Source organism: Portunus trituberculatus, chromosome 39 (genome assembly GCF_017591435.1).
Source record: "Portunus trituberculatus isolate SZX2019 chromosome 39, ASM1759143v1, whole genome shotgun sequence".
In the NCBI taxonomy this organism is placed as follows: domain Eukaryota; kingdom Metazoa; phylum Arthropoda; class Malacostraca; order Decapoda; family Portunidae; genus Portunus; species Portunus trituberculatus.
Window position 1 is genome coordinate 3,477,501 of NC_059293.1, and position 15,362 is coordinate 3,492,862.

A 15,362-nucleotide genomic window follows, 5' to 3' on the forward strand; every position below is an offset into this window, starting at 1 on the left:
ATTTGTAGGTAAGTACAAGGACACGGCGGACAAACACACCTTAGCACAAAAATAGCATAATGTATACGAAACACGCACTCACCCACCCACCCACCCACCCACACACACACACACACACACACACACACACACACACACACACACACACACACACACACACACACACACACACAAGAGTTCACTGTCTGAGATGTATAAATAGAAGCAGTGATTTCAGACTCCAGCCAAAGTTTCCACGGTAAGGGTTTCCGGATGCGGTGGCGGCGTGTGGGTGTCAATGTGCCGTATTCCAAAGCATCTCTGCGCAGCACCGCCACCGCTTTGATTGTAAAGGCTCTAGTTGAAGTTATGCGAGTTTTTTATGAGTGTTTTTACGGATGTACTGAAAGATTAACAAGACATTATCGATAGCAAAAACACTCTTGAAAAGCAGACTCATCATCTCTATGGCGTCTGAAAAAATAGTCTGGGTGAGAGAGCAAAGCGTTTCTCAGCAGCTGACAGTGACAGCCGCGCGGACCCCACACTGGCGCCGCCCGCAGCACCTCCCACGCTATCAGAGTCTCGCCTACCGCGTATTTTCTCCTACTCTTGGAAAAGGTCTTGATAGATACGCGAGGAATCGTTTGGGAAGGTTTTCTCTCTCTCTCTCTCTCTCTCTCTCTCTCTCTCTCTCTCTCTCTCTCTCGTCGTTTCCCCGGTGACATACGCAGCTCCCGGCAGGAATTCTCGAGGTGGTGTTAAAAGTACTTGATACTACTAATGCAAGAAAAGTGGGGATCTTTCAGCATTAGGGCTTTCGTTCCTACTGTTCTCAATGTAGACGGATTCCAGCTCAAATTAAATATATAAATGAGATCTTTTTAATGTAAGAAAGGCATCAATTAGGAGCTAGAACAACCTAGAAGAGAAGAGCCACTGAGATGCTAGGCCACAAAGAAAGGAGCCGAAAGGAATATGCATAATTAGAGATAAATGTCTTCAGGAAGAGGAGAAAGAGGAGGAAAGAAAACGAAGAAAGGAAAATGAAAAAAATAAGAAAATAAGGGCGTAAAAAAGAGAAAGAAAACAAGAAAAACAAGAAATAAAACAAGAAAAAAGAAATGGAAAGGAAAGGAAAAGGAGCAAAAGAATCTATCACACTAATGAATAGCGAGTGTGTGTGTGTGTGTGTGTGTGTGTGTGTGTGTGTGTGTGTGTGTGTGTGTGTTTAATGTATTTTCTATATAAGCATACGAGTTATATCTGCTGTACGAGTATTTCCCATAAGACCACAGTGCACTTAATACCACACACCTTTACAATTATGGCCTTCATCATTATTATACCTTCCCTCTGCCCTTCCTCCTTCTCTTCTCTTTCACACAGCGTTACGAAAATAATGACGGATTTGAATTCTCTTAATACTCAACATCATACCGTCTGGCTAGCTTACTGTCTCTCTCTGTCTTATATCAATTTCCTCCTTCTCTTCCCTTCCTTCTTCCCTTCTTTTCTACATAACAGAGCAAAACCGACATAAATACTCTTAATGCAGGACGATACAAAGTCTATTTTTCATCTTTGCCGTCTCTCTTTCTCTTGTATAACTCCCTCCTTCTCTTTCCTTCCTCTTTCTCTTCTTTTTCTGCATAACATTACAAAACTATCTAAGTACTCTTAATGCTATACGCTATAATGTTTATTCCTTTCTCTCTCTCTCTCTCTCTCTCTCTCTCTCTCTCTCTCTCTCTCTCTCTCTCTCTCTCTCTTCTTAGTGGTCACGCGGTTAAGGCGCCGCATTCTGCCACGATGGTGGTAGATTGCGGGGCATCGATTCGAACCCCACTAATGACATCTAGCAGCTATATGGCCTTTGTTGCCTAGCAGCAGGACAAATGACTTCATTGGAGGGTACCTCCCTATGATGACTTAATTTGAGGATTATTTAATCCTTTAAATCTCTCTCTCTCTCTCTCTCTCTCTCTCTCTCTCTCTCTCTCTCTCTCTCTCTCTCTCTCATATAACCCCTCCCCTCATCCCTTTCTCTTTCTCTTTTCTTGTACACAATATTACAAAAACTATATATTTTTAATACCACACACCGCAATATCTATTTTACATCCTTATCGTCTCTCTCTCTTATATAACTTCCCCGTCTCCCTTCCTTCCCTCTCCTATACACTCCTAGCCTTACGAAATAAAGCTGCTCACGAACCGAAATCCTCAGCCAGCTTAGTGCCGCAGACTGACACCAGCTTCGCGGCACCAGCATCACGCCACCGCCGTTGCTTCTCTGACAAACACACCGATAGACAGAGACAAAAAGTAAACAGATAGACAAGTTGATAAATCGAAAAAGTGGAAAGCAGACAGAAAGACAAACAAGTGAACACACATACATTCACATCAGGACGACCACATCTGCAAAAGTTTACAGATGCAATTTGAAAAGAGAGACGATGAAGAGTGCGGTAATCACAAAACAATTTTCTTAATGCAGGTTGTTAGCAAAGTTCTCGACAGCAACATGATGGAAGGAGGGAGTTGCGCAATCACCATGAAAATTGATCACACAGATAATGAACACTTCAACTTCAACTCAAGCCGTGAAACTTTGATATTAACCTTAATCTGATCATAAGTGTACGTAAGAGAGACTGACAGTTCTGGACATACGTAAATTGGACAGACGCTCTTTCTTTCCAAGGCTTAGATATGCAGCAGTTCATACCACTAGAAGCTAAGCATGTAATCTTTATAAACACCTAAAACACTGAGGGAGATAAAAGATGAAAAATAAAAAGATAATCAGTTTCTGGCCAGTTTAACGTCCGCAGAGGAATGAAAGATGTTTCAGAGTGGTTAGGTTAGTAATTAAGGAGAGGTGCGTCAAATAGAGGTGAAAGGGTTTCAGTCAGCTTAAAGACATACAGTGTGCGGAAAGGAACAGTTGGAAGCGGCCCAAGAAAGCTAAACAGAGTCATAAGCTTTCTTCAAACTTGCTCAGTAGCTATACATAAAAACATAAGATAAGAAAATGAGGGAAGCTAGGAGAGCCATCAGTCCCTGTATGAATATACTTACCTATATCCACATATCATCCCCATTCCATATATCTCCCTAGCTATGTATCTCCCCATCCACTACCTGATTACCAAGTCCGTTCCATTCATCAACCAATCCATTTGAGAATAACTTCCTTAGCATCTCTTTCTTAAACAATATTTTTCAAGCATCAAACCATTATTTCTGGTTCTATCCTAAGATAGATAGGCAAACAGACAGGCGTAGTGGATTAGGTGGTGAGCGTGGGATCGGGCAGACGTCCACGCGTATAGGTTCGAATCCCACCACGTACAGCCTTAAACACTTAGCCTTTTGTCGAGTGGTTTAAAGTTACCTACATGTCACTATGATATCCAGGTTCTAGGTGATTACACCCAAGATGAGCTTCGGGGGTAATATGGGCCCTAATATGGGTACCACTATATATAAAATTGCCTGCGACTCTAATGGGCGGAAGTTGAACAACGCTTACCATACACTCTTCAAGTGTGCCTACAGGCGCTATAGGCCTTGAGGTAAATAAAAAAAATTACTTTCCCTTTGTTATAACCCCTGTACCACTGAAAACTTCTATTAGGTCCCTTTTTGACCTGATAGAGATCAAAAGTCAATACAAAGCGTACAGACTGACACAATGAATCAAATAAAGAAGTAAAATAAAAATAACATAAAAACTAAGAAAAGAGATAGAAAAAAATAGAGGAAAGCTGCAAGAAGCTACGAAGGCCTACACGAAGCAGGCCATACATAAAACATACCTACCTATTTCCACCTATCTTTTTTCCTTCTGTCCTTTTTCTGTATTAATTAATCTGATCTTTTGACGCTCCCTATTGCCTGAGACTACTCCACTCAATTCTCACTTCATTTAAGAACCAATGCCTACCTAATGAACCATTCTGAACCACGTATATGACACAGAAGCACAGAGACCAACGTAGAAACAGACTTAAGATCAGAATACATACGTAGCACTCAACAAGGAACGACTGAAAATGATATAAGCTTCTTTCATCGGTGTTCCCCTGAAGAAAGGAAGTATTCTGGTTGTATTTTCCCGGTCAGACGTGAATGTGTCCCAGTACGAGTATTTCCCTCATGAATGTCTCGTAAGGCAGAAATAATGACAAAAACCTCCACGTGCAATGCATCAGCTCAGGATAAAGTGCAAGTGTGTTCTTAAAAAAACTGTTCAGAGGTGCTTTTAAACTTTTATCACACAGTTACGTAAGAGAAGTCGAGGAAGACAGTAAGCCAACACGTGGAGCAGTTCAAGGTGATGGGAAGGTGGAGGGGGGGGGGTGATATTCCTAAGAGACTGTTCGGTGATACTTCCACTTTACCGTTTCTTGTCCTCGTGTGTGTTGTATGAAAGGAACGTCAAGTCTCTGCTACCTATAGTCAACATCTGTATCTATTTGCACGCAGATACACAGAATAATAGATCGATTGAAAGATAAGTAGATAGATACATAAATACATAGCTAGACAGATAGAGAAAGGTAGATAGATAGATAGGCAGATATATAGATGGATGGATAGAGATAGATAGATAGATAGATAGATAGATAGATAGATAGCTAGGCAAACAGACAGACAAGGGCAGACATACAAGAACGCAATAAGAAAAACAAGAAGACTGGAAAGTAGGAAGACGAACAGATAGATAAACAGATAAACAGACAGACAAATAGATCGACAGACAGACAGACGGACAGATAGACTCACACACACACACACACACACACACACACACACACACACACACACACACACACATGGCAATACTCAACGTATATCAAAATTACCTCAGTTATGCCAGCTAAGATATTGATCCCCTCAAAACAACAACAACAACAACAACAGCAATAATACCGAAACATCTAACTGCCCTCTCTCTCTCTCTCTCTCTCTCTCTCTCTCTCTCTCTGTGGTAACGTCATGTATATGTGTCAGCCATGTGTGAACGCCTATGATCAGTTGTAATTTCCTCCCTCAGTTTTCTTCTCTTCTTCTTCTTCATCTTTTTTATATTTATACCATGTGGGCTTTTCACGGGAATTTATGGGTTAAAGGGGATACTTTTTGGGGTACCTCTTATCTGAAAGCCCACCCGCTAGGAGACCGTTGCCCCGAGTGAGGAAGCCCAACCTACACTCGGACCTTGGACAGGATTCGAACCCGTGTGCCTAGAGACCACTCGGACCCCAAAGCACGCACGGTTCCACTCTTCTTCTTCTTCTTCTTCTTCTTCTTCTTTCCCTTTCCCTATTTCCCTAGAGTTAAGGGTTGGCTCCATTCACAAGTCCCCCTCCAGCTGTTCCTTGCTCTTTAACTCATATCCTTTTCAATCCTACCCATAATGCTATCCCTTTCCTCAACTAGTTTCTTTTATGCTATCTCAACTGGCTCCTGCTCTTCTCTCTCTCACTCTCTCTTTTCTTTTATTTCAAGACCAAACCATCCTCTTTTCTTCAACGTTTTATCACTTTCTTCAATGCATTTCTCGCCTCACAAACAACACGGGGGTCACCAGGCAGGCTCATGTTCCGCGGCTCTGAACACTTGCCGTCCCCGTTACGTCTTTCATGCAGAATTAATTTGGTTCGGACTGCCGCTCGTTTTCTATTGACTTTTTGCAGAGTGGCAATGAAGCTGACTTTTTATTTGTTTTTGACGGTCCATTTGATATTTTCATCCCATGGTCAGAGAGAGAGAGAGAGAGAGAGAGAGAGAGAGAGAGAGAGAGAGAGAGAGAGAGAGAGAGTTAAAGGGAGGGATCTAATACTCTGGATGATATGAGACAATGATTTTAGTAATCAAATTGAATTGAAAAATAAAAACAAACAGCTGAGAATCAAATCTCTTGATTTCGAAAAGGGAAGAGGATGAGGAGGAGGAGGAGGAGGGGAAGGGAGGAGGAGGAGGACGAGGAGGAGGGAGGAGAAAGAGACAGAGAAGGAGAAGAAGGAGAAGGAGAAGGAGAAGGAGAAGGAGAAGGAAAAGGAAAAGGAAAAGGAAAAGGAAAAGGAAGGAGAAGGAGAAGGAGAAGGAAGGAAAGGAAAAGGAGAAGGAGAAGGAGAAGGAGAAGGAGAAGGAGAAGGAGAAGGAGAAGGAGAAGGAGAAGGAGAAGGAGAAGGAGAAGGAGAAGGAGAAGAGAGAAGAGAAAGAGAAGAGAAAGAGAAGGAGAAGGAGAAGAAGAAGAAGAAGAAGAAGAAGAAGAAGAAGAAGAAAAAGAAGAAGAAGAAGAAGAAGAAGAAAGAAAACAAAGAAGAAGAAGAAGAAAAGAAAGAAAGAAAACAAAGAAGAAGAAGAAGAAAAGAAAGCAAGAAAACAAAGAAGAAGAAAACAAAGAAGAAGAAATAGAAGAAGAAGAAGAAGAAGAAGAAGAAGAAGAAGGAAAAAAAAAAAAAAAATGATAATGATAATAATGATAATAATGATGATGATAATGATAATAATAATAATAATAATAATAATAATAATAATAATAATAATAATAATAATAAGAGAAAAGAAGAAGAAGAAGAATATGAAAAGAAGAAGAATAAGAAGAAAAAAAAAAAGAAGAAAAGAAAAATAATGATAATAATAATAATAATGATAATGATAATAATAATAATAATAATAATAATAATAATAATAATAATAATAATAATATGAAGAAGAAGAAGAAGCAGAAATATATAAAGAAAGAAAGAAAAAGAATAAAGAAAGAAAGAAGAAGAGGAAGAAGAAGAAGAAGAAGAAGAAAGAGAGCGAGAGAGAGAGAGAGAGAGAGAGAGAGAGAGAGAGAGAGAGAGAGAGAGAGAGAGAGAGAGAGAGAGAGAGAGAGAGAGAGAGAGAGAGAGAGAGAGAAAGAAGAGAGAAAGAAAGAGAGAAAGAAAAAGAAAGAAAAGAAAGAAGGAAAGAAAGAAGAAAGAAGGAGAAAGAAAGATTAGAAAGAAAGAAAGAACGAAAGCAAGAAAGAAAGAACGAAAGAAAGAAGAAGAAAGAAGGAGGAGGAGAAAGAGAGAAAGAAAGCAAGAAAGATAGAACGAAAGAAAGAAAGAAGAGGAAGAAGAAGAAAAAGAAGTGACTCCTGAATTTGTAAGGTTTAAACAGTATCGAAGATCGCTACACAAGTCACAATTTTGCATACAAGGACTGGCAAGAGGAACTGATGGGCATTGAAATTAGGACAAGAGGGAAAGATGTTACAAGAAGTGCTGGTGTTAAATGCTCTATCACTTTCCTTTGCTCTCTGTTTATCACGGAACGAGAAAACACGGCCTTGGTTTGTCATAGTTTACGTTTCAATTTTCACGGTTTTTTTTATTACAAATTTCACTCGTTTTTTTTTTTTTATTATTTTTTTTTTAATATTCTGTTTTGTAATTTGTTTTTGGTGGGAATGGGTTAAGTTTGCATGTTCTTCTGTTTTTATTTCTCTTGTTTTTGTTTTTCTTTATTTTCTATTTGTTTTTTTTCTTAAGGTTTGTCTTTCATTCGTTAATATTTTCTTTTTTTTTCATAACTTATTGAATATTGTTTTGTTTTGTTTTTCTCTCTCTTCATCTGTTTCTTATTTTTTCTCTGATTTCATCCTTTACTCTTCCTTTTTTCTTTCACGAATACCTTTGTTCAATTAATCTTATTTTTCTATTCTATTCTTTACTCTTCCTCGTTTCTTTTGTTACCTTTGTTCAATTATACTCCTCATTTTTCTGGTCTTTTTTGCTTTTTAAATCTGTCTTTTATTTTTCCTATATGACTCATTACTTCTCCTCTTTCTTTTTCTCTTACCTTTGTATAATTATCCCTTATTTTTTCTGCTCTTTTCTTCAAATAATTTTCTATCGTTGCTGGTATTTTTTTTTTTCATCAGTCGTTATTCTTCTGCCATCAGTCTTCACTCCTTGCTGTGTCGGTTGTCTGTTTGTTGAGTTCTTGTTTGGTAGGCGGTGGCCTCTCTTGAAAGGATAAGGAAAAGGAAACTTGCATTCACCTTGGATGCCTCTAAAATCACTAATAACTTGTACTATATGAGTGGAAATGCTTGTATTAGCCCTGTCTACCTTTTCTTATCAGATTCCTGTTAGTAGATGTTTGTCTCTCTTGTGAAGATAAGGAACATTGCATTCGCTTTGTACGCTTCGAAAATCACTACTAACTTTTATTATAAGACTGGAAATGCCTCTATTTGGCCTGTTTACTTATCAGATTGTTGTTAGTGTGTGCTGATTTCTCTTGTAATGCGATAACTTGCTTGTAGAACTGTTACGAATTGATACTGATCACCCTTGTATGAATGAGGAAGCTGAATTTTCCCTGTCTGCTTGCGAAATTGTTATTGGGTGGTGCTTTTCTGCCCGGCTGTTATGTTGTTGTGGTGTTGTGGTGCACGCACCGCCGCCAAAGGGCAGGTGTCGCCTCACGTTTCCCTGTGGACGTGACGGGAATGGGCTGCACCTCGAAGCCACGTAGGGTGCATTACATTCACATGGTGTTTGTTGTCTGCCTTACACTTTAAATTGCGTCTATTTTTAGCTGCGCTCGCTGCACTGTGGAGTAAGTGGCGTCTGTAGGGCAGCCTCAAATAACAGGAAGCGCCCTATGGTCATGCTGTGCTAAAGTGGCATGGTTCGGTCAGTCAGTCGCTCAGTCGGGTCTGTCAGTCACTCGCTCAGTCAGTCAGAACAGTCAGTCAGTTGATAAGTCATTCATTCAGAAATCAGTCAGTTAGTCAATGAGTTAATCTATCATTCAGTCATTCATTTATTTGAAACATTTACTTTCTCTCTCTCTCTCTCTCTCTCTCTCTCTCTCTCTCTCTCTCTCTCTCTCTCTCTCTCTCTCTCTCTCTCTCTCTCTCACTCTATATATATATCATATATATATATATATATATATATATATATATATATATATATATATATATACATCATATATATATATATACACACACACACACACACACACACACACACACACACACACACACACACACACACACACACACACACACACACACACACACACACACACACACACACACACACACACACACACACACACACACACACACACACACACACACACACACACACACACACACACACACACACACACACACACACACACACACACACACACACACACACACACACACACACACACACACACACACACACACACACACACACACACACACACACACACACACACACACACACACACACACACACACACACACACACACACACACACACACACACACACACACACACACACACACACACACACACACACACACACACACACACACACACACACAGATCTTTTAAATATCATCCTTTTTTCCATCTGTGAGACGAAAATCCTCTTCCTCTTCTCTGCCTCTTTGTTGTTGCTTCCTCAAGAGAACTATAACCCTTTCATCACCCCGGCGTAGGCTTTCCCAAGATCACTCTTGTTGAAGTCATTAGGTTACTCTTGTCAGGTTAGGAATGATGCTCAACCCCTTCCGTACAGGGACGCATTTTTAACTTGAGCTTTGAGTGTGATTAGACGATTTTATTTACATTAGGAAGCGTCTATGGAGATCAGAAGAATAGTGGCCAGAACCTGCACTATTCTAATTCCCACGTAAGTTTCTGAATATATATAAAATCATCAAATAACAAACTGATAAAAATATGAAAGCTTGTCCTGGTAGGCTACTGAAGAGGTTAATATTTTTTCGTCATCAAGTGGTCGAGAAGAAGTGGTCGAGTTTAGGGGGTGTCTCGAGGGGGAACTGCTTAACTTACACAGGACATTAACTATATTCTTTTTTATCTTACTCTATCGTGACAAGCTGAAAAAAAGTGGCAGGCAGTTATGGGGACCGTTTTCAGCCAAGTTCATGACAGTACAGCGTGTCTCAGAAAAGTTACGTTTGAAAAAGTCATTCTCGTATATTATTTTTTCAACTCATTTTTACCCTTTTATTATTATTATTATTATTATTATTATTTTGTAACTTTTTTCTTTTTTTTGTATATATTTTTTCGTATTTAAACTTCACCTCCTTCTCCTCCTCTTTCTTCTCTTTCATTCTCTAATTCTTTTCCTCCTCTTCCTTTTCCTTTCTCTCCTTTTTCCTCCTCCTGCTCTTCCCCCTTTCCTGCTTTTCCTCCTCTTTTTTTCTTTCTCTCTTCCATCTCCTCCTTCTTCCCCCCCTCCTCCTTCCCCTTTCCCTCCTTTTTCTTCTCCTTTTCCTTTCTCTCCTCTTTCTTTTCCTCCTCTTCCTCCTTTCCCTTCTCCATGCCTCATATTCCAGTTCCTTTCTCACCTCCTTCTCCTCCTTCCCCCCCTCCTCTTCCTACTCCTTTCACTCCTTTTCCTCCTCCTAATTTTCCTTTACTCCTGCTTCTCATCCCCCTTCTCTTTCCCCTTCTTTCTCCACCTCTTTTCTCACTCCTCTTTCTTCTCCTCCTTCCTCTCCCTTCTCCTTCTTCTCCTTTCCCTTTTTCTTTTCCTCCTTCCCCTTCTTCTCCTTCTTCTCCTCTTTCCTTTCCATATCCTTTCTTCTTTTGAATCCCTTTGTTGCTATTCTGTCTAATACACGTTTTTCCTAATGATGTTGTCCGTGTGTCTCCCGAGTCTTGCCACGCCGCAGCTCACAGACTTATTGTGGGGACCCTCTTTTGAACAGTGTGCCTTTGTGCTCGCTTATGTCACCGCTATCATAGACATAGTAAGACAGAGTTAAGGCGACTCTCAGCTGCAGAAACTCAAAGGATGACACACTTCTCTGCCGCTCCTCTATTACTTTCACAGGACTCTAGTTGAAGTGACGCTGTGATTCTCTGATTCCAGCTGCAGATTAACAAGATTTCTAGCTTACCTGAAGGATAAACACTCGTGAGAACCAGGCTAATCATCTCTTGTGGTCTTGGAGGGGATGAAACAGTAAAGGGTTATAGAATGCGGGCCAAGGTCTCGCTGTTCCAAGCCAGTACAGTATCTAGGAGCATGAGTGAGGGAGGCAGGGTTCTTTAATGTTTCTCGGTTCTCTGCCTTGCTGTTGTGATCTGATTGGTTGCATGATTTGATCTATTGCTTTTTTGTACAGTCTCTTAACATGGTTCTGTAGCTTAGCAAAGATCATACTGGTCCCGTATGTCTTTGTCTTTACATCCGTGGAATCGATTCATCTGAGTATGTTGGCAAGAGACGTCCATGGCAGTGAAGAGATGGTGGTGGTGGTGGTGGTGGTGGTAATAGTGGTGGTGCTTTCTCCTCCTGAACTTTTCCGTCCTTCCTTTCCTCATCCTCCTTTTCCTTTCTCTCTTCTTTCTCTTCCCCCATCTCCTCCTCCTCCTCCTCCTTCTACTCCTCCTCCTCCTTCATCTCTTCCTCCTCGATCTTTTGCTTTTCTCTCCTCCTCCTCCTCCTCCTCCTCCTCCTCCTCCTCCTCCTCCTCCTCCTATTCCTCCTCCTCCTATTTCTCCTCCTCCTTTTCCTCTTTTTTCCTCCTCCTTTTCCTTTCTCTCCTTATTCTCTTTCTACTCCTTCCTCTCCGCCTCCTCCTTTTCCTCCTTTCCCTCCTCCTCTTCCTGACTCTAGCAACTACGTGGACCTTGTACTTGGACAAGGTAACACTGCCACCGTACTTTGTCTCCCACTGATTGGCAGACACATTCATGATTTATTTTTTATTCTGAGTGAAACCTTTGAATAATTAGCGCGATTGGTATATCGATATTTGTTGACCGAGTTTGTCTTCTTCCCCACGTACAGCATTTTTTGTTCACCTCTGCTCCATCTCTCCTATTCTTCCCTAACTTCAGATGTGCCTTGACTTGGCCTGACCCTAACTTGAAGGGCAGATGCCGAACGTTCCAAGCTTGATATTTTCAGTACCAAGATGCATTTTATCTTAATTTTTGGGTATGACAAGACGATTTTATTTGCATTAAGAAGAATCTATGGAGGTCAAAAGATTAATGGCCGGAGTCGTTACTATTCTAATTCCCACATAAGTTTCTGAAGCTGTATGAAATTACCAAATAGTAACCAAAATGAATATGGAAATGCGTCACAGTACTGAAGGGATTAAGAACACGAGGAGAAAGGAAGCTGGAACACCCTACCTGCTTCTGTATTTCCATCTTCTATGACCTGAACTAAGGAGGGAGGTTTCACAACATTTATCCCTCTCATCTCTCCATCTCTCTCAAACCTGCATGGGGACTGGCAATAAACTAGGGCTTTTTGTTTAACTTGTTCCCCTTGGCCAGTTTTTCCCTTTTATATACAAGTAAATAAAAAGAGGTTGCTGGTAAGATTGAGAGAAAGGAGAATAAGAGTTAAGAGAAGGAAGTGTGAGAAGAGAATAATTAAATTGCTTGAAGGAGTGATAGGAAGAAGAGCAAGATATAAGAGAATGTGAACTAGAATGTTTCCAAGGAGGAGTAGAAGGAAAGAGAGCAAGAGTCAAGTGAAGGGTGTGTGGAAAGGGAATATTTGCCGGAAGGAGAGGATGGACAACTAATGGAAGACAAGAGCAAATCTTTAGAAGTGACACAGGAACACCTCAGGGATGAATGGACGGTGAAGGGGAGAGAGAGAGAGAGAGAGAGAGAGAGAGAGAGAGAGAGAGAGAGAGAGAGAGAGAGAGAGATTAGTAGCTGTTAGTGTGTGTGTGTGTGTGTGTGTGTGTGTGTGTGTGTGTGTGTGTGTGTGTGTGTGTGTGTGTGTGTTGTCTTTCTTGTGTTAGTTGTGTTTAATTTTTCATTGCTTTACACACACACAAAAAAAAAAAAAAAGTGATCGTTGCAGCCTAGTGGTATAATTTATAGAGTGAAATTTACACAGCGAAGTTGCACGATTTCTTCTTTTTAATGTTTATATTTCCGGATTGTAACTTTTAATTTCTTGTTCCTTTTAATGAGAAATATTTGATTCACACCATGCAATAAGGAATGTAAGGAAAGTCAGTTGCAGCTGTGGCTTTTTGTTATACACGTTCTTTTCTTCTGCCAGTTGAGATTCAGTCCAGAAATTCTTTCATTATCTCCATAAAACATTCCTTCAAAAACAATAACAGCAAAAACTGAAGCTCACAGCCGCTAACTCTCATATTACTACAAGCCACCGTGGTACAGTGGAACCAAGTGGTCTCCAAGCGCACGGGTTCGAATCCTGTCCACGGTCTGAGTGTAGGTTGGGCTTCCTCACTCGGGGCAACGGTTTCTTAGCGGGTGGGCTTTGAGATAGGAGGTACCCTAAAAAGTATCCTCTTTAGCCCATAAATTCCCGTGAAAAGCCCACATGGTATAAAAAAAGAAAAAAAGCACGAATAACATACGATGCGATTCACCTTCCTTCACATCTGAGTTTATTTTGTGGGCGGATTTCTTGTGCTGCGAAATGAAACTCGCTTCTGCACATCTGAGAACAGTGAATCCCTCTCCAAGAGCCATAACTTGATTCTCAGGAGATTTCGTTGTGTCAAGCCTCAGCGTGCCAGGCGAGGACGTGAGGGACGTACGTACTGTGAAAGTCTATGAGTACCTCCCTCACATGATTAACTTGAGTACAGTCTGGAACTCCCTGTCTGCTTCTGTATTTCCAGCTTCCTATGACTTGACTTTATTTAGGAGGGAGATTTCAATACATTTATCCGTTGTTGTTGTTTTTTTGGGCTAACTCTTTCGGACCTGCAAGGGGACTGGCAACTTAGTGAACCTCGTTTTTTTTTCTTATTTTACGTTTTATATTGTCCTTAATCAGCTTTCCCCTTTCACATAAAAAAAAAAAAAATCAGATAGCGTCTTTTTTTTACTGCATCGTAAGGCATCCTAGGCTATAATTTTTCTTCATAGTGGTCTTGTTATTCTCCTTTCATCTGCGTCACCTTTCCTTCTCGCCTTAAAATCTTTCCTCCTTTTCCAGGCTCAGCTTTATGATGTCCTATTATTCTCCTCTAGTGTCATCTTGGGCATTCCAGACGCTAGGCGCCCTATCATGCTCCTCCGTTCGCTACTCTCCAGTGTCTCTCAGGCATTGCAGGGTCTGACTATTAGAATCCTGTCACTGTCTTCCATTCGCTTTACTTCAGTCTCCTCGGGTACTTCAGGTTCAAGTTTTAAGGGATCTTGTTTTCTTGTCTTTGTTCCTTTTTCTCCAGTGTCTCTCAGTTATTCTCGCCTTTCCCCACGTCTTGGTCACTCCTCCGTCTCGTTTTATTGGTATCCTGTTATTTTAGTCTTCATGCAGACACTTCCGCAGACACGACGAGTGAGCAGAGCCTATTTCAGGACACGCGGCACATGCATACATACACACATTCATACCATGCATAGATAGTAGGCGTTGGCACTCATGGGATGTAAATTTAACAAGATGAATGTGTCGCCACTCCACTGATTGAGTGAGGAGTGAGTGAGTGAGTGAGTGAGTGCTTTGATTTTTCCCTGCAGATTGAGACATCATTTTCATTATTTTCATTTATCTACTTTTGTGGTTCATTTGATTTATTTTCATATCATGGTTATCTTATCTTTATTCATTCTTTTCTATTTTTTTCACTATGGTGACCAGCAAACATTACACAGCCAGAACTACGAAATATCTCATCTTTTGACTCTTCTTATTGAAGTTTACTAAATTATATGTACAGATGTTTCGAGGAATAGCGCTTTGAATTGCTGCATGAGAGAGAGAGAGAGAGAGAGAGAGAGAGAGAGAGAGAGAGAGAGAGAGAGAGAGAGAGAGAGAGAGAGAGAGAGAGAGAGAGAGAGAGAGAGAGAGAGAGAGAGAGAGAGAGAGAGAGAGAGAGAGAGAGAGAGAGAGAGAGAGAGAGAGAGAGAGAGAGAGAGAGAGAGAGAGAGAGAGAGAGAGAGAGAGAGATGGGGGGAAGGGCTCGTGGTTCAGCGAAGGGGGATTTGCCTCTGAGCAAGTCACGAGTTCGTCTCAAGTCTCGTGTTTCTAAACGTGTCCTGTCTCAACTCTTCTACTTCAGGCAGACTCTTGTGGAAGTCGCAGGGGTTGTCAATGGTGCTTTTGTAATTCGATTTTAGTGACAGATTAACAAGGAACTGCCTCCTCTAGAATCTGGCTTCTCGAGTGCTCTCTTTTTTTGCTCTCACTTGGAACACTCAATGCATCTCTGTAACTTTTCCATATATTTATCCCCTATGTTCGAGTGATGCTGGGCAAGGACAACACAACTCGTAAAGCAGACCATCTCAAAATGCCTCTCACTCAACAAAACAATATAAAAAGCAAGTATGAATCACGTGGCAGCCCTGAAGCACATATGAACAGGATGGGCGGATAACTCT

The 15,362-nt window shown here is 40.8% G+C and overlaps 1 protein-coding gene across 1 annotated transcript in view; it reads left to right on the plus strand.

The window, feature by feature from the left end:
- The window catches only part of LOC123515618 (trissin receptor-like), a 318,318-nt gene that overhangs the window by 104,148 nt on the left and 198,808 nt on the right, over window positions 1–15,362 (plus strand). The window contains exon 2 of the mRNA XM_045274406.1: window positions 1–8. This exon is cut by the window's left edge and continues 603 nt beyond it. Within this exon, the coding sequence (XP_045130341.1) occupies window positions 1–8 (8 nt within the window). The remainder of the gene's footprint in view (window positions 9–15,362) is intronic.